Here is a 24,986-nt window from a genome sequence, read left to right on the forward strand (position 1 = left end):
TCAGTCTCAAAGTTAACCTTTCTTTTGTTCTAAATATTATAAAAAGAAATGAAACAACAATACCAGCTGGTCATTTAACACAAGTGGATACCAGCAATGGAAAGTGGACAAATATACCAACAAAAGGATTTAAAATGTTATCATTTATTCATAAAACTATCATCTCTCGGTTTGATCCAAGCCTGTGAATATTTACATCGTCTCAAAAAAGTATTTATACCCCATAAACCTTTTAGTAAAATTCAACCCCAAAAGTCCTTAAGGTATTTTAATGTAATGTTATGGTAATATTTTGGTGTTATGGTTAAGCACCATGCTCAGGACCGACCTGCAGAAGCACTTCATGAAAACTTTTAAAAGCAACTGAAACCATTGTTGTTCAGGAAGCCTTCAACTATCCATCCATCCTCTATCGCTTATTGGGTCAGGGTTGGGATGGGGCTGGTGCCTATCTCCGGCAGTCTATGGGCAAGAGGCGGGGTACACCCGGAACAGGTCACCAGTCTATCGCAGGGCAGCAGAGACAAACAGGACAAACAACCATTCACACACATACTCACACCTAAAGAGAATATAACGAAGTCAAACAGTCATGTTTTTGGACTATGGAAGGAAGCCAGAGTACCAGGAGAGAACCCATGCATGCACAGGGAGAACATGCAAATCCATGCAAAACGATCCCCAGGCCAGGAATTGAACCAGGAACCTTCTTGCTGCAAGAACAAAATGTATATTAAATGTTTCTTTTCTTTTCATGTTCATGTATTTATGGGGATTCAAAGTAAAAATAAAAAAAATACATATGAAAAAAGCATCACTATCACATGTTTGTTATTTAGATGACTTTCTTCACATATAATGTTTTTTTCTAACATTAAAGGCTAAACTCTAAATACTTAATCTACTGTATATGTAATGTAATCCATTTCTACACCCATTATCTACATATAAATCTAATATTTATATAATAATCTTGAATCTATAAACAAACTTAAATATGTAATCTAAATATATATTTAAGTTTCATATCTTAAAACTCAATATTTAATCTAAATACATATATTGGTAAGAGGTTACAATAGGATACACCAATAGAACACCTAGAGATCTAATCTAGGAACTAATGTGTAGTTACAAAGGTAACAAAGAGTAACTAATGGGTAGACACCAAGGAGGAACTAATAAGGATCTAAAGGGTAGTTAAGGGTAGTTTCTACTCAACGTAGAAACCACAAACTGCAATGATTCCATACATGTTTCAGTGCAGTATTTGATCCATATGACTTTTGCTGCTAGTTGTGTGAGGATATGATTCCTCTCGAGTTCCATTCCCGAAAGGCCCCTTTTGGCCCTTTACCAGGTTTACTGTCCTGACATCTATAAACTGTTATTTTTTTAACCACAACTAAGTATTAGAAAAAATAGGGCAGACTTAAGGATGGTTTCAGAGAGGTTCATTGTTAGATAATCACAGATGAGCAAGCGCATGTGAGAATTCTAACCCTGTCTTTGCATAAATCTGTCTTTTAATATTAGGTCATATGTTTAATAATGAGGAAAATACATTCATTCTAATAACATATTATACATAACCCATTTGAACCTCTTTGAATAGTAGTTGATCAAAACATAAAATGTTACCTTACAATAAAGAAAAAAAAAATTTAACTTGAAAAGAAAAAAACCGGAAGTGAGATTGCCAGGGTGACGTTAGACTTAGAAGCTAAGGGTTAGCCGAGTTAATACCAACAAACCCCGATAGTTTATAGCTAAGGAGGGGCTCACACCATCTGGTATGTTTCTAAAAGACATCATTGTTTTATGTTGTTGTATTTTCGTATGAGTTTAGTGTTCAATTAAAAATAACTAATGACATGATTAGCTAACTTCCAGTTGTCTCATTGAAATGACTTGAGTGTTATCTAAATAAGAGTCTGGCAATTTATTCTCTTTTTTATGGCTGACATAATTTGTTAGCTTGTAAAGTGAACTGATTTGGGTATATATTCCGTGTTCATGTGTCGCAAATCAGCAAAAGAGATTAGCCAGATGAACAGCTTTAGCTTGCTACTCGTTGTTGCTAAGCAACAGCAGACTGGTTCAGGGCAAAGCCTGTAATTATATTAGAGGCCCAAAATGTCGCATTGCCAACAAGTTACTAACACGGAAACACCTTTACTGACATCAGGGATTTGTTACCTTTGTGTTAACTTGAGGAAACATTGCACTTTTGTTTCGAAGAAGTTTTACCGTTCGTTTTACTTTTTAGAGATAAGGAAGCTCCATTATGATGGTCCCCATCTTCACACTGAAGCTGAACCACAAGATTAACCCCCGCATGGTGTCTGTTGGGAAGTTTGATGGAGTGCACCCATGTCTTACAGCAGCCACACAAGCTGGAAAGGTGAGGGAAATATGGGTTTCTTCTTTGCAAATGAAATAAACAGTTAAAGCAGATAAACCTTTAATGGTATCAGTAGATTAGTCTAAAAATAATAAAATGGTGACAATACAAACACACACACACACGTATGAATATATATATATATATATATATATATATATATATATATATATATATATATATATATATATATATATATATATATATATATATATATATATATATATAATGTATATATATGTATGTATGTAAATGAAGCACACTGATAACTTTAATAATTCATCATTTTGAGGAAGAGCTGGACAAGTTTCCATTCCATCGCAGGGCAACACAAACACCCATATGCATACAGCTAAGGGCAATTGGAGCCTTTTACCGTAGACATTGGAATTCTAGTCAGAACTAAGTATGTATATATTTTGGACCTGTCAACACTTAAAATTATTTTTTTATGTATTTTCCTTTCATTAAAATTAGTACCTTTTACAGCACAGCTATTGATCTTTGTTGATGTATTCATGTTGGAAAAATTAACCCTTTTAATAAAAAAGTTGTAGCTTTAAATATTTTGTAACCAGAGGATTTTTTACAGATATTTTTTTTCCTTTTTGGATACTTGTAATGAATGCCAATACAATTGGCATCAGCATCATTCTAAAAAAAACTGCATCCATCTGTCTTTACAGTGGACTAACTGTCCAGCACTAATTACACAAAACTGTGAAAAGAAATATAGTATATAGAAGCATAGTGATGAGATGCCCTTTGAAGTCTCTGCTTTTCCACATCTAGAGTACTTAGTTAAGGTGCTTCAGTTATGATGATTCATACCCTAAATGGTATAAACCAATATCTTTTTAAAAGAATATTAGAGAATCTTGCTGATTGGAAGTAGATACAATTTCTCCAACTGTTGTATTTCCATTTTTATGTCATTTAAAGGTTTTTATCCACAACCCTCATGATCGCGGTCAGAGACCTGCGACCCATCGACTGAGCCAGAGCACCCATGACTCTGACATTTCCCTGCTCAACATCAACCAGGCCGTGACATGTTTGACGGCAGGGACACTTGGACCAAACACCACTGGAGACACGCTCCTTGTAGGATCTCAGACTAACCTGTTGGGCTATGATGTTCATGACAATACTGATGTATTTTACAGAGATGTAAGTAAAAAAAAGTCCTGGCTGTGGAATCACTGCATGTCGAGCAACTTTTAGATGTAGAGTTTTTTTAATGATATACCTATGTAGTTTTTTAATTGTTTTGTGTTGTTTAAGGTGACAGATGGGGCAAATGCTATTGTGTTGGGAAAGCTAGGAGACATCTCCTCCCCTCTTGCCATCATCGGAGGGAATTGTGCATTGCAAGGTTTTGACTATGAAGGGAACGACCACTTTTGGACGGTGAGATACATAACATTTTCTCTAAGTGTTGACATGTTGCTGACATTGGTTGACAGATAGCATCTTGCTCATTAAGGATTTATTGCTGCGACGTCCCTCTCAGATTTCAAAAGATGTTATGTCAGATTGAAATTGGGTTACTGAGAAGGCCACTTTAGGACATTCAGGATCTTTCATTACCGACCTTCAAGTAAACTGGAGGTTTGCTTTGCATATTATTGTTTCCCAATAATGAATTTTGTCATCCTACAACATCATGTTCCTCCCACCAATGGTCCAGTACTTTTACAAATCCATTATTTCGGGTGCACAATCAAGATAGCCACTTCCTGTAGTGTAAAATCAGGACCCACCATTATGCCTGAATATAGGGGTGGAATTGGTCCAGTCAAAACCTGGCCAATTTTCCCTCTCCTGTTCCTGTCCAAACCCCTCCAAGCATTCAGTGTAAGGATGTCTGTTTTTATATTTAATACTTTATGGATTCTGACCACTGAGCCTTGTTTTACCCAGTGTCTCATATTTGCCACTGAACCAATGTTAGTGGTCTTCCTCAGGTAATTTAGTTGTCTTTTGGTCACACAGAATTTTTTTTTTATCTACAACTGGACTTTGATCAAATATTTCCTATTTTGGCTATTTTGGTATCCAGCTAGTATGAAATGTTCTTATGGGTGGATGATGTAACGTGAAGTGTTCATATTATTTGGGGGAAATCTTGTTATGGTCAAGGCCTTTAAGTTCTGATTAAATTATGTCCTCTCCAAGCGTTGGCAAAGCTTCTTTTTGTTTTCTATTGTAACTCACCTTAAACACCTCCATTGGTTGGATTTAGGAATTGAACACAATCAGAACAAATAAAAGATTGTCATAGGGCTCCCAAGTGCTTCATTTTCAATTTCGGTTCCACTTTAGCTCATTAAAAAAAAGTCAGCTTTAAAAATGAATTATTTAAACATGGCTCTCTCCAGAAAATCTAGCTCTTAACACTAAATTGTGCTTCTTTCATTTATATTCCATTCATAAACCATTTTTTTCTTGAACTGGTTCATAAAATGTGTAATTAGCACATATGTAAATATTTCTTCAGGTAACCGGCGATAACGTGAGGTCCCTGGTACTGTGTGACTTTACTGGAGATGGAAAAAATGAGGTCAGTAAAGAATCGCTCCAGTTGTTTTAAAAACAATTACAACATGTTGAAAGTTAATTTTAAAGTTTTACATTTCATGATTCAGAAAAGTTACCTGAAATACTTTCCAATTCTTTGATCAAGTTTTTGTAGTCATCATGGGTCTGTATGTAATATCACACAAATTGGTGCCTGGATCTTGTGATTTATTTGATCTTTTATTTTTCATTTTAAAAGGAGAAGCAAAAGTTATTAATTCTGCCTGTCTAGGTTAATTTAGTAATAATTATAATATAATAACAATAGTTTTTACAACTTTTGAAAGTGAAGGAAAACATTGGTGAACCTCTCTCAGCTAGCTGACCAGCAACCGCTGGGAGAAGTTCAGCTTTATCCGACCATTGGCCCCATACAGCAGAAGATATTGTATTCAAAATGATTTAGTATGCCCTAAAACCCAAAAATTTCTAATTTCGACTCTAGATATTGGAGAAAGATATCAGATTGAATCCATTTTGTCTCCATTGGTACAGCATCTTTGGATACTAAGAGATGCAGCTGTTTATATCGCCCAGAAAATGTTGTGAAAAACAGTTTGTAATGATGATGATGAATTGCAGTTCTCTCAGCATAATGTTTTTAGGCTGTCATGTTGTCATGAAGAAGGTATTTGTTGAAATACAATCTAGGTTATTTCAGAGAACCTGAGAACATCTGGGAATGGCTTTAATTCTCAGGTTATATTTCATTCAAGGGTAAAGAAGTCAAATAGACTGTATTCAATAATTAGTGTGGACTTTAAAATAGCTGATGATTCATACTTTTAGTCTGACTTTTTTTGTGTATTTTTGTTTACAGCTTCTTGTTGGGTCTGAGGACTTTGACATCAGGGTTTTCAAAGAGGATCAGCTTGTGTCGGAGATGAGTGAAAATGAGGTAAACAAACACCATTGTTCTTGTGATCCATCACGTTAAAATTTGGTGGATATTTACAATATATGAAGTATATTTTATTTTTCAGTGCAACTGGAAAAAGTTATGCTGATTTTTGGTTTGGTGCTGCAGGTTCAAAATAACTTTTGTGTGTTATCTTGTCTTCTCAGACGGTGACATCATTGTGTCATATGCATGGAAGTAGGTTTGGCTACGCTCTGGCTAATGGCACTGTTGGAGTTTATGATCGCACAGCCCGTTACTGGAGGATAAAGGTTACTATGCTAAGAATTTGTAGACTTTAGAATAATATGTAGCTGTATCTATAAATCATTAATATTTAGTCAGGTTAAATTCATACTGATGTTTTTTCTTAGTCTAAGAACCATGCAATGAGCATCCATGCCTTTGACCTGAATGCTGATGGAGTTGTGGAGCTCATCACTGGCTGGTCCAATGGAAAGGTGTGTGCTCATGCTAAAAGAGTGGGATGTTTCTAAGTGTTAGTTTTAGGGTTTTAGCTCCTGGCAGCCTGTTTTATGCTCACCTCCTGCTCATGTTTCAGATTGATGCAAGAAGCGACCGCACAGGAGAGGTCATCTTTAAAGACAATTTTTCCTCATCTGTAGCTGGAGTGGTGGAGGGAGACTACAGGTTAGATGGACAAAAGCAACTCATCTGCACCTCCATAGAAGGAGAAGGTAAGCTTGGTGCTCAACATGTTTCTCATAAGGCTTAAATAGCAGCATTCTGAATGTTTTTTACTGACAGAACAATGACATTTGCCCATGTTTGTAATTACTAGTTCGGGGTTACCTGCCAGCTAGTAAGGATTTTAAAGGTAATCTGATGGACTCAAACTCTGAACAGGATCTCATTCGGGAGCTCAGCCAGCGCAGACAGAACCTGTTGCTTGAGCTACGCAACTATGAAGAAAATGCCATGGTGAGCATGTTGTCTTTGTTTGTTGTTTTCAGAGTTACAAACCGTTTATATTAATCTAAGACCAGATTAACCTATATATGACCTAAATATGGTCTAAATATGTTGTGTTTTTCATTTTAACTTAAAAAATGCCATTTTTGAAACTTAAATACACAGAATTACGTACTTTAATCATTACATGTTTTTTGTTATATTTTTTTTTACCAATGAAGGTTGTCAGTCACTTGTCCAGTACATGCTGGGTTTATGACACAGTTAGGTCTTACTTCAGTGGAATCTACAGAGTAAACACCGGAAGGCTAACATTACCAGAGTTATTTTTTATCGTATTGTGTTTGACTGGTGTAAATTTAGACAATGCCATACTGCGTCGCTGCCCCTACTTTTAATGAACCGTTATACCTCAGATATCTGTCGAAACAAACAAATGTGATTGTCTTATGATCTGCCGTTTACGATATTGGCTAGAGCTAACACCATCAGTAGAAGCTAACTTGAAGTCAAAATCAAATTGGAAGATAATGAAGGACTGTTTAAAGTGACAGTGAAGCATCTTTCTGATTTCTACATTTTTACTAATTGAAACCCTCTCCGTCTTAAACTAAAAAAGGTTTAATTCATTGTTGTTTTGGGTGAACAGAGCTAGTGCTACTGGATCTATCTATAGCATTCGTCATTTACCCAGAATGCTTTGCAGTGTAAACATCTGTGAGACAATATTTTATTTAAATTAACTTTTACTGTGTTGTGTTTATGTCGAAGTTAAATATATATTAAATAAAATCTACTGTTACAACAAATCGTTGATCCCCTTAGCCTTGAATTTTGGCTCCAACACATGTAGGTATTGTTAAGTTTATTATGTAAATGCAGAGAGCCCCCCTTTGCCTGCAGCATTGCCTTAATCCTTTGTGGCATGGATTCAACAAGGTGTCAGAAATATTTAAGTAATTTCCCTCTGGGATTATTAAAGTATTTCTGATTCTGATTCTGATATTCTTTGAATATCAGATGTTTCAAATACCTGACATCCCGAAAGCTGATGTGTACTACAGTAAAAGAACACACAGGCTCATTTTGATGGTTAAAACAGTTAATCAAATTAATCATGATTAATCGTGAGTTGCAGCGTTGTTCTTTTGGCTAACAACAGAAAATGAAGCTATAGTTTGCAAAGATCCCTACTAATGGACATTAACCAATGAGATGAGCAGTTTCTGGCCTAAGTCTTGATATAGTTTGCAATAATCAGATATTCATGTTTAGAATTTGGTTTAAAAAGTTTCTTCTGTAACAACAGGGTATTGCTGCTGACCATTTCCCTCTTTTTATGACTCTTTGTTCTTATCTGCTGATGGTTAGCTCCAGCAGGATAACAATGCTCAAATTATCTTAGGATAATTTTATTGAATTTAATTCCCTGCATAAGAAATAAAAAATTCAGATCAGGAACAAATCTGCTGCAGCCGTGTGATGCTACCATGCCAATACAAGGCAATACCTCTGAGGAACTATTCTGATGTTTTCTATTTTACAAAGACATAAAGAGACTCCTAAAGGCAAGAGAACTTATAGGTCAGTAAGAGAAAAGTATGTGTTATAAAGAGGTGGCGAGTTTAGAAATGATTTATAAAGTCTGATTAATGCATTGTGAGATTATTAAAGTCTATAAAACCAAAGGCTACAGATGATCAGTTAGTTTTTCAGAGTTTTGATATGTTTCTTATCAATTTAACTGCCATAGAAGATGAAACCTCTATGATGTATTTCTGTCAGAAATATTTAGTAATAACGCTGATTTTGTTTCTGTATTTTAAAAATATCAGATTTAATGATAAAATTTACTGTAGAGTTAAACGCTTTTTTGTAGAAGCTAACCTTCACCCAAACCATCTATTTCAGGGTGTGTCGCAGGCAAACAGCACAATGGGTGTAATACCAGCCAACACTCAGCTGCAGACCGCGCTGTCCGTCAGAGCTGCTACGGAGGCCCAGAGGGCTCACGTAGAGCTCAGCATCTCCACTCCAAACGGTAGCTTAATCTCACACTCCATGTTAATAAAGTATTGACACGCTTAACGTATCTTGAAGAATTAACTCGATGTCTCTTTTCCTTTTTTCCAGAAACAATCATTCGGGCAGTTCTCATCTTTGCTGAGGGAATATTTGAGGGTGAGAGTCATGTTGTACATCCAAGTGTCCAGAATCTGTCAGGCTGTGTCCAAGTCCCCATTGTCCCCCCTAAAGACATACCAGTTGATCTGCACATTAAAGCCTTTGTCGGAGGGAGGACCAGGTAGGGTCTAACAATTATCCTTTATTAAATATTAGCATAATTTCATGACTTCATGCTGCCTTTTGAAGATGACAGTCCCTGGATGATTATTTGTAGTATTTGGCCATTTGCGGCTGTCAATCATCTCTAACCTTCTTCAGCACTCAGTTCCACGTGTTTGAAATCACTCGCCAGCTGCCTCGTTTCTCAATGTATGAGATCATAGAGGATTCATCTGCTGCCCCTCCTGCTGGAATGGTTTCCTTCAGCATCAACGAGCGACCGCAGAGGGTGGGTAGCTACTGAGGGGAGGGAGAATGTGAGAACAAAGAACTAACTTGGCTGTTTCAGGAAGCAGCATTCTGATACAAACAGTTTCTGCTCTTTGTGTTCATGTTTTTGTGCCTGTAGGTGGTAATGTGGCTCAATCAGAACTTCCTGCTTCCAGAGGTGGTAGAGAGTCCTAATGTTACGTTTAATTCCCTCCGTGGAGGAGGATTCATGTCCTTTCATATGGCCAGTAATGGACAGGTAAACAACAAATGGTCTTTTAAATGATTTAAGGTTTTCTGTCACAACAACATGCTACCTTTATATGCAAAGCTTTCTTATATAAATAACAATATTAAGCTGATATTAAGCTTTTTCATAAACTCTTGAATTTTTTAAAGGCTATGCACAATTATAAACGTGCCTCTGCCCCTAAAACCAACAGCTTTAAAAGAACTGCTAATACATATCTCATTTTAAAAAATCCCCAATTAATAAATAAATTTTTTGTTTTTTTAAAAACATTATGATGTTGAATGTTTTAAAATCATTCAATCTCTTCATTTAGGCCTATAGGTGGACGGACGGTTCTGAACTACGGAGGGGTATTGCAAAAAAAAATCAGCCAGCTTATCTCATAATTATGAGATCAGTATCTCGTAGTTATGATTTTTCTCATATTATCTCATCATCATGACATCTTATCTCGTAATACGAGATACAATCTCATAATTAGATTAAATAAAAGATCTCGTAATTACAAGATCTTATCTATATATTTGGTTATGATTATTTGAACCAGTGCTAAAGCATCTCTGAGAAAACTGGTCTTCATGATTACTTCTTAAGAATATCTGCATCTGTTCTACTGAACAGTTCTCTGTACCGAGGTCTGACCTGATAGACGTTGGAGTTCCGCACCTGCTTTTCCTTTCATCAATAAAGTACTCTGCTATAACAATGGGATTACTACATGTGGAGTAAACATACAGCCATATGACCATATGCGAAAATTTGTCAACAGCTCCATTAATACAGATTCAGTATGGTTTTAGTTTGTCATATGAATTGACATGCTGCATGAAATTGGAACCTGGTCGTTTTAAACGATTCTGAAGCTTCAGCTGTGCTCATGGAGGATCTAGGATATTTAGAAGGTACTGGCAGACAGTTCTTTGTGACACCACCAAGCCAGCTGGAATGCATCTCAGATGCATTAATTTATAACCATAAAGCATCCCATGCTGGTTTATACGCACCTGCGGGAAAAGTGCGATTTCTGGCAAGTCAGAGTGGGCTTTTTCGGCTAAACAATTCAAAGGACTTACTGTGCAATGCTGACAAAAGGAAACTCAGTATTTCCCAGTATTGCATATCTAAAAGGAAATAAAAGCATATTAAATCCGACAACCCACTCATTGTTCAAATTTCAAGTAGCGTTGCGTAGCTTAGCAATGACTGTCCTACTTCATCTTAAATATGACAAATCTAAAATTATGACATCTTATCTCATAATTATGAGATAAGCTGTCAGATTTTTTTTCTTTAGTGAATGCAATATGCTTCTGTACTGAACAGAACCACTTATTAATAAATATATTAAACTGCCTTTCAGATCACGCTGAGGACAGATGATATCGACCTAGCAGGGGATCTGGTTCAGTCCCTAGCATCCTTTTTGGCAATAGAGGACCTTTCAGTGGAAGCAGACTTCCCCTCATACTTCGAGGAGCTTCGCACAACACTCACAGAGGTTTTCTCTCAAATTAAGATGTTTTTGTTAAGCCTAAAAGGCTGAAGTGCATTTAGTTTAGCCTGTAAAATAAAGTTGAACAATGCAAAACAAAGTTTCTGAGAAGAAAATAAATCTTAGATATCCAAGAGGATCCAGCTTTAATACTGTCTGTTTTGTTTGTCTTTTTTCTGTTACTTTTACGATAATTTTGTTTGTAAGGGAAATCTAAATCATCATCTAGCTGTTTCTGGTACAAACACAAGTCTATGAGATGTATTAATGCAGATTAATGGATATTTTAATTGCAGGTGGACGAATTTCACTCTGTGCATCAGAAGTTAACAGCTGATATGGCTGACCACTCCAACTATATCAGAAACATGCTGGTCCAGGCAGAGGATGCTCGCCTCATGGCTGACATGTGAGTTACCAAAACGCTGCCATCACAGCTTTATTAGCTTGTGGAAGGTACAGATGTGTGGGTGACATTAGAGCGGGCTGCAGAAACTGTTACAATTGTACAAATGATCTGTGTCTAAATAGTACTGACTGTTACCACCTAATTTGTGACTCAACGTTGTTTTAAAGTCTGAAATATTCACTTTTGGTTCTATCTTCAGGGTGACGACGAAGAAGCGTTACAGGGAGCTGTATGACCTGAACAGGGATCTCATCAATGAATACAAAATCCGCTCTAACAACCACAACGCTCTCCTAGCCCGTCTCAAGTCTGTCAACCAGGCCATCCAGCGTGCCGGTAGACTCAGAGGTACATCACGTCTGGCAACTAGAAACATCTGTCTGTTGGTGTAGCTTTTATGTGATACAATCAAGTTGTGCAGAAGTGAGAAAGCGGCGAAAATTATGCATTGTTTGGAAGAAGTTTTTTAAATTAAAACCTGAAATATATATAGGTACGGTAAGGCTAGTTTATTTGTATAGCGCAATTCAGTATATGGAAAATTCAAGGTGCTTTATATGAAATTAGATAATAAAATATAAGGAAAATAAAAGCAGAATAAAAGCCAATAAAGATTAAAAACATGTGTAAAACTTATTAAACAATTGGACCACAAACTGGTTAATAGTTCAACTTCAACAGTCAAAGGCAGCTCTAAACAAATGGGTTTTTAACTTTGACTTTAAAGAACTCAGGCTTTCAGCACTTAGAATCTTCTGGGAGTTTGTTCTAGATAAGTCAAGCATAGGAACTAAATGCTGCATGTTAAGTTCTAGTTCTGGGGGGACAGTGTAGGCTTGAACTGGAAGACCTGAATGGTCTGGGAGGTTGATACACTGACAACAAATCGGTCCGCTCTGATGGGTTCATAGTCTTCTGGCGACATTGTGATGTAAAGCTGTGCATCGTCTGCATAGTTATGGTAACCGATGTGGTTGTTTGCTATTATCTGAGCCAAACGGAGCATGTAGATGTTGAATAGGAGGGGGGCCAGAATGGAGCCTTGAGGAACCCTGCATGTGATTTTTCTGGGGTCTGATTTAAAGTTCCCTACTGACACATAGAAGTCCCTGTACCTTAGGTTGGATTTAAACCATATCCATTGCTGTACCAGAAAGGCCTGCCCAGTTTTCCAGACACTCTAATGAAATCAAGTGATCATCAGTATCAAGCGCTGCACGGAGGTCCAATAATACCAGCAATGTGATTCTTCCAGAGTCTGAGTTTATGTTGATGTCATTGAGCACCTTAATCAGGGAAGTCTCAGTACTATGGTTGGCACGGAAACCTGACTAGAAGACATCAAAGCAGCTGGTCATTGTTAGGAATACATGTAATTGTTGAAACACAACTTTTTCAATAATGTTACTGATGAATGGCAGGTTTGAGATGGGCCTGTAGTTTTTAAGGACCAATTTATAATATCTTCTATATAAACATCTCCACCAACAGCCTCCAGCTTAATACTTAATAGTACTATGCTTTGGACTCAGTGGAGGAAGTGGCTGAGAGGAGGGTGTTGTCCAACCTTACATCCATCATGGATGATATTCAAACAAAAGTTCTGAGTTTTTCCCAATTCATTTGGTATTCTTTAGATCCTAGCTCTGCTTTAACCTTTCTCACTCCCCCCAATCAGTTTGCTACATTCCCTGGTCTACATAGTGCAGATTATTTTCTGATGTTTTCAAAAAAACCTTTGAGAACTTAGAACTGTTGGATTGGTACTGAAGGCAAGGGACCTTAAAGGAATAGTACACCCAAAACATGATTAGCCTTCATTTTCTACTCACCCCCATGCTGAACAACACTGTGGAGTACTTTTTTGATATCTCAAATGCATCTGGAGATCTGGGAGGCTTCTTGCTGTCTGCTGACATTCAAATAATGGAGGTCTGTGGCGCCCGAGGCAGAAAGGTCCATAAAAGTCCACAAAAAACGTGTCAATATTCCTCCATACTGCTCATCCAATGTATTGCAAGTGTCCTGAGTGGGTAGCATCCAGATTTTACTCGAAAAGAAGTCATTTAGAATGTTTTTAGAGCATAAACAGTAGTGTATAGGATTTCCTGAAAGCGCGCACATGCGCGTTCACGACGCTACGGAAGCCGGCAGACCAAACCAGATGAAAGTGCGCATTCAGCGTCTGCTCTGCCAATAATGCAAGCGTAGAAGAAGAAATGTGCCGTTTACCTGTGCAAAGAAAGAAACAACGAAAGAAAAATAACTGAGGACTTCAGTGTTGAGGAAGAGCATGAGTTCTTTGCCGAGCTGAATGCGCTGGTCTGGTCTGCCGGCTTCCGTAGCGTCGGGATCGCGCATGTGCGCGCTTTCAGGAAATCCTATACACTACTGTTTATGCTCTAAAAACATTCTAAATGACTTCTTTTCGAGTAAATTCTGGATGCTACCCACTCAGGACACTTGGAATACATTGGACGAGCAGTATGGAGGAATATTGACACGTTTTTTGTGGACTTTTATGGACCTTTCTGCCTCGGGCGCCATAGACCTCCATTATTTGAATGTCAGCAGACAGCAAGAAGCCTCCCAGATCTCCAGATGCATTTGAGATATCAAAAAAGTACTCCAGAGTGTTGTTCAGCATGGGGGTGAGTAGAAAATGAAGGCTAATCATGTTTTGGGTGTACTATTCCTTTAATATAAATGCAGGCCTAATTAAATGTAAGTATTTTAACAAAAGAAACATAGTAATAAATGAAAAAGTACTATCAATAATAATATTGTTACTGTTAATAATTCTTAGCAATAATTTAATAAAGATGTTAATGAAAAAATAAGAATTTAACAAAACATTTTGGAAAAAATAAATTAAAAAATTATTTAACTAAATTATTACAACACATTATTTGAATAAAATAATTTGAACATTTAAAATGTTTTATCATTTTGTCTTTTCACAGTTTGGAGTAATTTGTAGTGTTTTGTAACATAAGATCTTAATCAAATGTATTTAGGTTTGTGGTTTAAAGATGTTAAAACATTGGAAGAGATTTAAAGCACTTTTCCAAGGTAGTAACTATCCAAACAACAGAAACCAATTTCCCCTCTAAGCTGTGCGCTTCAGCAACTGGGCACCGCTTTCAGTGGACAAGAAAATCTATGCAGAGCATAAAATAAAATCTCACATAAACTGTGCATTATTTATACTACCAATATTTGTTCTGTATCATTTTGAATCTGTGTATGATTGGGGGGGCTATGTCTAGACACATGAAAAATTAGAACATCAATGTTAGCAGTGTACTGATCACCTCAACATGTCACGTTATCTAATATGTTATTGTTTACAATTGGGAAACTTTTATCATAACTATGATTAGAAGTTAAGATTTGGGGTTATTTTTATCTTTCACAGTTTTCTTTATTCGAAATTTGCTTGGCTGTTTCTCTGCAGTGGGAAAACCCAAGAACCAGGTGATTGCCGCCTGCCGGGATGCCATCAAGAGCAATAACGTCAATGGTCTCTTCAGGATCATGAGGGCTGGTGCAGCTTCTTCTTGAGGCCGATGGGAGGACATTATGCAGGAAGTCACCAGTAAAACTGACTGATGCGTGCTGTAAAGAAAAAAGTGGCACACATGAAAAATGTGTATAACATTGTAGAAGTCTGGAAAAAAAACTGTCTCAGCCTTAAATTTAATGAAGCGAAAACCTGGAAGCAAAGCTGGAGACCACCTTCATGAAATGTGAACCTTCAGAGAGGAGAAATGAGAAGAGACAGAGCTTTAGTTCAGTTATGTTGCTGGTTAGACGGGCTTGATTTAGTGCAGCACAGTTTACCACAATCTAAGCTCCCTCAGTTCAGTCTGCCTGCATCTTTAGTTTGGGGTTTGACGCTGAATAATGTAGGTTAGTGTCTTTTTTTTTGTTGCAGCCTATGTTGTGCATGCGTCTAAAAATGTTTAAAATTCAGGAAAAACCACTGAAACATTTTGACCAAATGACTGTGCTGGAGCTGCTTCCTGGTTAAGTGCAGCTAAAACGGTGAGGTTTGGAGGGAGGACAGCCAAGGAGGGACACGAGAGGACAGACAAGGCTTGACACGAGACGACAGACAAGGCGGGACACGAGAGGACAGACAAGGCTTGACACGAGAGGACAGACATGGCGGGACACAGAGCAGCTTCAGAGTCCCTGTTGGTTCTAAGGGTTCAGCTCTCAGTTTTGTTTTTAGCCAAAGACAAATCTGTTCAATTTCTGTTTTAAAAAGCACTTGTGGTTGTGTGTGTTTATTTTGTTTACCTTTTATAGATTGTGATTTTGTGATTGTTACAGCATTTGTTTAATATATAATAAAGATTTAAATTGTTTTCATCATCTGGTAGGGTCATCAGAAAAATGAATTGGCTTTTTTATGTTGTTTTTGTATGTTTTTAGTTTCTTGTTCTGATCAACAGTTCCTCTGAGCTTTGAAGTTTTTTTCAGGCTTTTTGACAAATTCTATGTCAAATATCAGAATATTTTCAAATAAAATGATTTCAGTTGTTACGTCATTGAACTCTTTTAAAATCACACTGGCTTAATGATGTAGTTGATAGGGCTGGGTTTGGATGGTATGGGATGTTCTGCAATCTAAGATGTCTGAAGAAACAAATGAATCTTTCAGAAAGTTTGGAGAACCCTTGATAAAAGTGTTTTTGACAGACTGAAAGGACTTTTGACTGCTTATAAACCAGATATTAAAATGAAGACCATTTATGAAACATGTGCCAACTCTCCAGTCTCATCCCCTCTTCTTCCTTTTCAGGAAGAGGTGTTTAGTCTGTTTGTAGCACCAAAGCAGATATTGCTTGTTTTTTCCCCCCTGCTTTTTACTTTTTTTTTTTTTTGCGTTGGCATCTGGATTTGTTCAATTCAAACCAGATGGAAAAAGAGACGACGATGCCTTCAAGAACCTACTATTGGCTTGGTTTTCTGTTAGCTCACATTTTACATACTTTACTTCATACTTTATAGAACGTTTACATTTGTAACATAAACAGTTGTTCTTAATTATGTCTACAAACATGCGCTATAAATGTTAAGTTAAAAAAAAGTTTCTGATAGTCATACTTTCCTGGAATCGTAATCTATCGAAAATTTATGTTTACGTTGCTTTTAGAGGAGTAATAAAAAAAAAAAGCTATGTGTGGCAGGATTTCCTTCCAGCTTATTTTTTTGTTTTGTTTTTTGAACCTCTTTGCTTTGTGTCGCACATTTCTTAAATCGATATATTCCACCATGCAAGGGTCATCGTCATGTAGTTTTCTCTGACGTACGTGAATGTCTCTCAGCTCAGAGACAGAGATGTCCAGGTTCGGTTCTGATAGAGCAGTCTGCCCTGCTGCTACTGAAGCTCTCCGACTGTTTGGACCTTCAATGTTTTCTTCCAGATGTGGAACAGAAGGAAAGGAGCTGCAGATGTTTTCCTCCTCCAGTAAGTGGGAATGATGTTTTGCGTCAGTCGGGGATCTTAGTGTAAACATGGGCCTGCTTTATTCCAGTTGAGTAGCTAAACTAATTTCGCTTTTGTGTTTTAGAGAAAAGTAAGTGTTTTTTTTTTTTTTATGAATAGACACTTATATAATATTGCTCTTATCACACATTATCTAAACACAAAAGTTAATGCTATTTCTTTCTTTTTTCTCCGCGATTTCAACACCAGTTGAAGAAGAGTCCCTTCTTCCTTTGAAACTATTCACGTTTATTTGCAAATGGTTAATTATGTGATTCACCAGAGATACAAATAAATCTTCATGACAAAAAAGGTGAACTTACGGAAGAGGATTGGGGCCACTGAACAAAAACTAAAAAAAAGTTTACTGATTTTTTAATTTTATTCCAGTATAATATGAGAAAAAATTCTGACTTTTTTCTCAGAATTCTGACTTTGATCTCAGAATCCGGACTTTTTTCTCAGAATTCTGACTTTTTTTCTGTCATTAATGGAGGAACAGAAGGTAATTAAAACAAGAGAGCTAGTCTCTAAAACAGACATGGCAACAGCTTTATGCTAACATGTTTTTTTTAGCTGTCAGAATTCAGTCAGATTTCTGAGAAACTCCACTACTCCTGATTTCAAGGCAGCTCTTTCTGTTTTGTTTCCTGTTTTTAATTGCAGAATGAGCTGATCAATCCAGGTGTGTGTTGCCTAGGTTACTGACACCAGGCACATATGGATTCATCAGTTCATCCAGTAGAAAGAGACAGGAAACAAAAGAGCTGCCTGTTCAGGAAGTAGTAGAGATGTGCATAGAGCCCATTATGAGTGCCAGTGCAGTGATACAAGAACTGGTGTGATACGACACATTTATTCGCTCAAGGTTAATCAGTCTAGCAACAGCATTTTAGCTCAATGTAGCGCTCTGATATATACATTTTAGGAGAAAAGTTAAGATACTACTAGTACACCTATATAAGTATAAACCTGTTTCTCAATAATTTTCCCTTTTGGGGTAAATAACATATTTTTTAATTTAATTTAATTCAAATTTACTCTCCTTTTTTCATATTCTTTGAATTTGGCAACATCTTTTAGAAAGGCTTTAGGAAATAGTCTTTATATCAGTGTTAAAACTATATATGAGTCAACTATGCCGATGGAATAAAAATAGAAGTTAGGGAAGGGTGTGACAGTTAAACATTTTCGTAAAAGACAAAATTGACAAAAATCAGCGCATTTCCACAGTTAATGATTTTAAGATTATATGTTAACTTTTAATGAGCAGCATCACATGCAGGGGGGGATTAACCATTAGGCAAAACTAGGCGGCTGCCTAGGGCCCAAGTTCCTGGGGGCCCCAAGTTAAAACTCTGTTTACATGTATGATTAATACACCTATTCCTTATTTGTGCACATTATGTTTTTCATAAAAATTATTTCGCTAAAATGCCATCAGAACCATGGCCATTCAGTGTCCACTATATTGGATCAGTCCATTTGCTGCACATGTTCAGAAAGGTCCAAACAGACAGCAGCAAACCATTTGAAAACAAACGATGCAAAGAGCAGTTTTGCCAACTTAGCGCCTTAGTCACTATATTTAGGAACTTTTTTAGTGCTTTGATTTTAAAAAAAGCACCTAGCATGAAATCTAGTGACTTTTTTCTGCTACTGGAGAATTTGGTGACAACATCTAGAAGCAGTGAACTCTGCTCTCCAGAGCAAGTAGATAGGTAACCCCGTCTCCTGCTCTCCTCTATGTTGTCTGCTGTCATGATTCATGCAGCTATTATTTCATCCAAACGAAAATGGAGAACAGATAAGCAGATCATAGCTTGTCTACAGTGAAAAGAAGGACTGGGTTATTTACTTTTGCCTTTTGGGAAACACAGGAAGGAACAATCAGCTAAGTGAGCTTAGTGCTTGGAAAAAATCTTTCATTCCTTTTGAGACAGCATAAAAAGTCAGCTGAGTACAAAACAGAGAGAGGAAAACAACAAGAAAAGGGACAAGGAGAGAGGGACAAAACCTAGAACAAATAATGGATGTCTATTCTATTAACATTTCTCTATCTGTATAATCGGTCTGCTTTATGTGTTGTCTTCTCAGTTCAGAGGGCCCCCTGCCTGTCTTTGCCTAGGGCCCCAAATTTCCTAAATCCGCCTCTGATCACATGATCTTCATCCATCCATCCATTTCCGTCATGCTTATCCCAAGCGGGGTCGCTAGGGGTGCTGGTGCCTATCTCCAGCTGTCTACGGGCAAGAGGCAGGGTCCACCCTGGACAAGTCGCCAGTCCATCGCAGGCATCACATGATCTTACCAATTGGTTTTCTTTTGCATAAACACTTAAGTTCTTTTGGCACATAAAATGTGTCATTTCTAATCAATCTTATATTTTGAGAGCAGTTGACTGTGTGTCATCTTAAGGAGGGATTGAAGAAAATATAGAGAAAAGGAAAATATGCATAATTAGAGTTTCTCATTTACTGTTCAGATTGGATTTAGTATCCTATGGGTGCTGTTTTATAGTTAGGATGCTCTATTACGTTACATTAAGTAAAAAAAAACTGGAACAAATAAAAAAAACTGAAAAAAAAAGCTGAATGTTGAAAAAATTCAGTCTCTGCATCAAAATGACCATATCAATGTATTTTTTTTCCCCATGTTTTTTCCCCCCAATGTTTACATTTGATCATTGATGCTCTTTAAGGAATGGAAATGTCACGAGAGCTGTACGAAACGAAATAAAGTTTGTCTAAGTCTATTACAAGTTGGCTGAGAACGGAGAGAGAGACATAATGGACATTACAAACTGACATAGGTGAGTCTGTTCTAACTTCTGCTTTGCTGAAACAGCTCCTAAGTGATGTAACGATGCAGAGAGGAAATGGGCGCATATCTAAGAGGTAAAACCAAATTGTGTTTTTTATTTATTTATTTATTTTTTAAGAGTCTTAAATCTTTTCTGTCAAACCAAATGTATTGCTGTTGTGCTTCAGGTTCTAGCTCAAAATGCAATACAGCTGAGAGGATGCTGAGGAAAGTGCTGATGATGAGGAGGGTCCTACATGTGAAGGGAGATGTGATGTGCACTCTGCTGCTACTGGTGCTGCTCTGTTTTCTGCTCTACACTCGTCAGGTGAAGAGGGAAAGAAAGTTCACAATAACTGGAGGCAGAAACATTCCTTTATGTCCCATTTAATCCAAGCAATGATTCTAGGTTGTTCTGTCCTCTGGAGGGAGCAGACCCGTCTGGAAGCTGGAGATCCACGACTCAACTAGCTCCAGTCGGATCCTGTTGGGATCCAGTGGGGCCAAGTTGAGAAATGAGTTACATGAGGTAAAAAAAACGGACCAATCTAGTCCCATCTGTTGCAATCTGCAGTGGCTAATTCTCATATGTATGGTTAATCCATCCATCTGCTGATCTGTCCATGAAAGCTTTTAGATGACAACTTTTATTAAATGAGTTATTGTATAGTTACTGCCTATGTGTCATGTTACTTAAGAAACTGAAAAAAAAAAGTTTTTGTAGTTTTACTGCATTATACTTTTAGATTCTACTTGATCAATAGATTTTTAAGTAATGCTACTCTTGGCTATTTTACATATCTATGTGCAGGGTAGGGCCTCCCCCCCTAATGTGACATCCATCCCTCTGTCGGAAAATCCCTTAAAGACAATCACAAACATACATTTTCTTCCAGCACTCACATTTTTTTTTTACTACTTTCTTTTGTTTGATATAATCCCAACTACAGTCCCTGCTACCTTCTTGTATCCCCCAATTGAACTCCAACCTCCCTCAGTCTAGATCCAGTTCTGAGATCAGGTCCAGATCACGAAGGAAAAAGGTCCCGCCTACCAGGGCTGCTGACAAACTGCCGACTCTACCACCGTTTGACTTCAAGAGCTATCTTAGAGAAAAAGACAGGAGAAACTTTAAACTGCTTATCGACCAGCCGAAGAAATGTCGGATAAGAGAAGAAGAGGAAGGAGGAAGAGGTTCTGCTCCCTATATGCTCATCGCAGTGAAATCTATAGCTGCAGATTTTGACAAGCGGCAGGTAGCAAAATACGTTTTTTTATTGGTTACTATAAAAAGTTAGTTTTACACCTTTCGATTTTTTCTTGGCTCATTTATAATTTTTTTTTAGGTAGTGCGACAGACATGGGGGAAGGAAGGCATGTTCCAACCTGGCAGGTCCGTACGCACCGTGTTTCTGCTTGGGATTCCCAGGAACCGCTCCTCCCTGCCTTGGTGGGATCGTCTACTGGCCTACGAGAGCCAAGCCTATCAGGACATCCTGCTCTGGGATTTTGAAGACACTTTCTTTAACCTGACTTTGAAAGAAACACATTTTCTAGAATGGGTCAACAGCAGCTGTCCTCAAGTGAAGTTAGTGTGGATTAAATGGTCTTGAATGATGATTTCAGCTTGAAGCCTTAATTAAGTCAGTCTGCTCTCCTTCAGGTTCATCTTTAAAGGTGACGCTGACGTATACGTCAACGTGGAAAACATCCTGGAGATGCTTCAAGGCAGAGAACCTGATGAGGATTTGTTTGTCGGAGATATAATTGTTAATGCTAAACCAATCCGCCGTCGCACTTCCAAGTATTATGTTCCAGAGTTTATGTACGGAGGCCTTATGTACCCCAGTTATGCTGGAGGCGGAGGGTTTGTGATGTCTGGACACACGGCGCGAAGATTAAACTCTGCCTGTCAGCAGGTATTCAGAAAAATCAAAGCATGAACCATTACAGTAAACAGTAAAAGTGCAGTTTAAAAAAACCCTAACGGTATCTTATTGTTTGTACGTTTTAAAGACCTTCTAATGAGATGACAGAGAAATTAGCAGAAGAATCAGATTATTACCAGCTCTATGACACACAGACTTGTGCAGCTCCCACACCTGTTGCTATATTTTTGGTCAGCTGGCTGGTAAAAGGCTCCTGCCCTTTTGCAGCAGGACAAACTTAGCTTTAAGGGGTTAGTTTCGGTCAATTTGTGGAAACTATACAAGCCCTACATTTGGGTTGAATTAAAAGAGCAATGAGCCAATTTTGCACCACTAGTTGTGCTGTTGAGCACAGTTTTTAGACCAAAACAGCATTACATTTTAAAACAAAGTTCTATCAAAACAAAAATATGATACATAAGGTAATTGATTAAATAACATTGTTCAATTTATGCCTGTTTTGTTTACTCCTATAGTCCCATTTTACAATATATCATCTCAAGGCACTTTACATTTGGTTACTGAATTTGCAGCAATCGCTCGCACTAAGCACATAGCGGGGAAAATTTTTAACAGGTAGAAATGTCCATCAAAGTTCCTAAGTGGGAACTATGTTCTGCTGAGAGGCACACAAGGAATATAGAAGCAATGATCCATGAATGTTTCATCTTGTAACACCAATCAAAAAATAACACCACCAAAAATTTCAACAAAATTGCCTGGAAAACAAAGAATTTGGTTCATGGCTGCAGCCTGTCAACGCTAAAGATGACAAGGGATTTTGCCATCTTATATATAAGAGCATTAAAAAGCATAAAATTAGAGTTACTCAGTCCTGTATAAACTCATTAAACTGGTTCATTTTTGATGCAAACCACTATTTGCAACAATTGCATTTCGCAAAGTAGCTCAACTCTGAATCAAAAGCTACAGATTTTGTGTTAAATGTACATTTAGACCTCGAGCAGATCATTTTTATGCTTTATTCGATCTAAACCATTCCATTTCATGTTAAGGTCTTTGTCCTGCTGGAAGGTGGACCTCTGTCCCCACACTTACTAGTTCTTCTGCAGCTTTAAACAGGTCCTCCTTCCTGAATTAGCTTCATTCCCAATCAGATTTCCATTTGTTGTTAGGTCTGCAGTTGGTCTATTTTCTCACACTGCTCTGTGAGATGCTCAAAGTGGGCTGGTGATATTGTTTTAGCAGCTAATGCTGCTTTAAACCTCCACACGTTTCCCACTGACATCTCTGCTGGGTTGCTAGGTCTTCATAATCTAAAAAAAAAAAACAGAAAAACATGAAAATAGGTGTTTTTAGACTACTAAAAAGGATGCATGAGAAAACTATTGTTAATGAGTGTGGTGGTTGTGTTAATACCTTGAAAACTGTATGGGACTTAAAAGCTTTGTCATACTGTGAGATTTAATTTCCCCCCATATGTTTTGATAAAGTAAGTTTCCTACTCTTCAAGAATCTGTTTAAGAATTTAAGTTTTTATATAAAACTTCTCTTAGGTGGAACTTTTCCCAATCGATGATGTCTTCCTGGGAATGTGCCTCCAGCTGATTAGCATCAGCCCTCTTCGTCATCAGGGATTTCGCACCTTCGGGATTCCCCGGCCGTCTGCGGCGCCCCACCTTCAAACGTTCGACCCCTGTTTTTACAGAGAGCTCATGGTCGTTCACAGCCTCAGTGTCCCACAGATCTGGCTGATGTGGAACCTCCTGCACGACCCCGACCTGAGCTGCCACAACAGAACTGGACTGACATCTGGACCCTTTAAATGGAGAGGGAGAATCAGAGAGATGACAGGAGATGAGGCGGATTACGGTGAGAAGCCGGAGTTTATCACGCACTAGAGCCTGTCAGGAAGCAGAGGTGGAGCCGCAGGTATCACGCAGCATTTCAGGACTGAATAACAATCCTGTGAGAATTTTTTCAGCCAAGATGATACATCATCCGGCAGGAAATTAAATGGACTGGGGGAATTTTTCCCAGCTGACTTTATACAGAAACTGAAGGCATTCGGACAATAACCTTGGGGACCAAATATTTTGCACTGCATTTATCTACGAAGAAATAGGAGTTTATTTTGCATATAAGTTTACAAAATCCTTTTTTTTTTTTGCATTAAATTTGTAAAGCTGCTGTCACATCTATTGTTCTAGGTATGGGGGTGTAATCTAAAAATGCATTATACTATTGATGGACATTTGATAATGCATTGCATCCTCTGATGCATGTGAACAAGTGTTTTGCTCATGATTTGCAGGCTGCGTCTAATTTTTTTCCTGCATCATCATTGCCATTTTTCCTTATGCATGAACAAAGGCCTTCAGTGTCCACAGTGGGTCAAGTTAAAGATCACCAAGGACAGCAAAAAAACAAGCTACTGCTCTTAAATCCATACCTTTAAGCTGGACTAAAAACTGCAACTATCCACATGCAAAAAACAAATACTCAATTTGAAATGGTCGAGCAACACTACATTAGCAGCATCAGAATGCAGATCGGAGTAGGAAGAATAAAAATGGGTGACCACCACTAAATCTGACACAATTGGAATAACTAATAAAATCCAAACTGATTATTGAATGGAGAAAACACATCAACATTAAACTGCTGAAATATTCATCTGTAAAAATAATAAAGTTTTATCAGTGCAACAACTAGAGATTCAATGCAGTCTTAAAAAACACAAACTGATTCACAGTCAAACCATTTCACAGTCACATTTTATTTTTCTGTTTTCATATTCTTGTACAACACAGAAAATAAACTCTGTTGTCAGCAAATATTGAGCATCTGATTTCATAAAGGTCCATTATCTTTGTTGAAAATTCAACAACTATCAATGGAGTTCTGCTGCAGCGAAGCTTCAGTCTCATGCATCTCTTTGCACTACATGTTTTTATTGCCATCTCAGTCATGGGACATGCTGGATGAATCTGCTTGTTATTTCATTCACAAAGTTATTCAAAATATGCATATCAAACAAGCTACATTCCTAAGAATTTCGCATCAGCCGTAATTACCCGCTCTGCTTCCAGAAAATTAAAATATAAAAGGATAACAATTATCAATGGGGTAGGGACATTGGAGTAGAAACAACAAATATGTTAATACAAACTAAGGGAGAACATAATCCAAGCAGGTTTGGGGGAGATTAACCATTTACGGTAATCTCAATATCCTCTGTGTCTCAGATTCCATGCTGTAGAAAGCAGCCTC

The 24,986-nt window shown here is 37.5% G+C and overlaps 2 protein-coding genes and 1 long non-coding RNA gene across 4 annotated transcripts; all 3 read left to right on the top strand.

Moving 5' to 3' along the window:
* Positions 1-1,684: 1,684 nt before the first annotated feature.
* Positions 1,685-16,076, top strand: bbs2 (Bardet-Biedl syndrome 2). Its single transcript, XM_038293912.1, has 18 exons — positions 1,685-1,793; positions 2,270-2,404; positions 3,347-3,574; positions 3,689-3,814; positions 4,905-4,967; positions 5,805-5,882; positions 6,050-6,154; positions 6,257-6,343; positions 6,445-6,580; positions 6,685-6,845; positions 8,727-8,856; positions 8,949-9,120; positions 9,261-9,390; positions 9,511-9,630; positions 10,985-11,122; positions 11,413-11,525; positions 11,725-11,873; positions 14,983-16,076. Exons 2-18 carry the CDS (start codon positions 2,288-2,290, stop codon positions 15,087-15,089), a joined length of 2,160 nt encoding a protein of 719 aa, XP_038149840.1. The 5' UTR covers positions 1,685-1,793; positions 2,270-2,287; the 3' UTR covers positions 15,090-16,076.
* A 768-nt stretch (positions 16,077-16,844) lies between these two features.
* On the top strand, positions 16,845-24,961 carry b3gnt9 (UDP-GlcNAc:betaGal beta-1,3-N-acetylglucosaminyltransferase 9). Of its 2 annotated transcripts, none has more exons than XM_038294009.1 (8): positions 16,845-17,004; positions 19,870-19,919; positions 20,013-20,152; positions 20,234-20,353; positions 20,823-21,080; positions 21,171-21,412; positions 21,488-21,743; positions 23,270-24,961. In XM_038294009.1, the coding sequence occupies exons 2-8, from the start codon at positions 19,901-19,903 to the stop codon at positions 23,612-23,614; spliced, it is 1,380 nt and encodes a 459-aa protein (XP_038149937.1). In that variant the 5' UTR covers positions 16,845-17,004; positions 19,870-19,900; the 3' UTR covers positions 23,615-24,961. The 2 variants fall into 2 exon arrangements, with proteins under 2 accessions (XP_038149937.1, XP_038149936.1); XM_038294008.1 differs by having other exon boundaries at positions 20,775-21,080; positions 23,270-24,959.
* Positions 22,612-23,043, top strand: LOC119789191. Its single transcript, XR_005281553.1, has 2 exons — positions 22,612-22,774; positions 22,836-23,043. It is a non-coding gene; the product is annotated as an uncharacterized LOC119789191 (long non-coding RNA).
* Positions 24,962-24,986: the final 25 nt, after the last annotated feature.

Source organism: Cyprinodon tularosa, unplaced genomic scaffold (genome assembly GCF_016077235.1).
Source record: "Cyprinodon tularosa strain WSP-4 unplaced genomic scaffold, ASM1607723v1 ctg332, whole genome shotgun sequence".
NCBI lineage: Eukaryota > Metazoa > Chordata > Actinopteri > Cyprinodontiformes > Cyprinodontidae > Cyprinodon > Cyprinodon tularosa.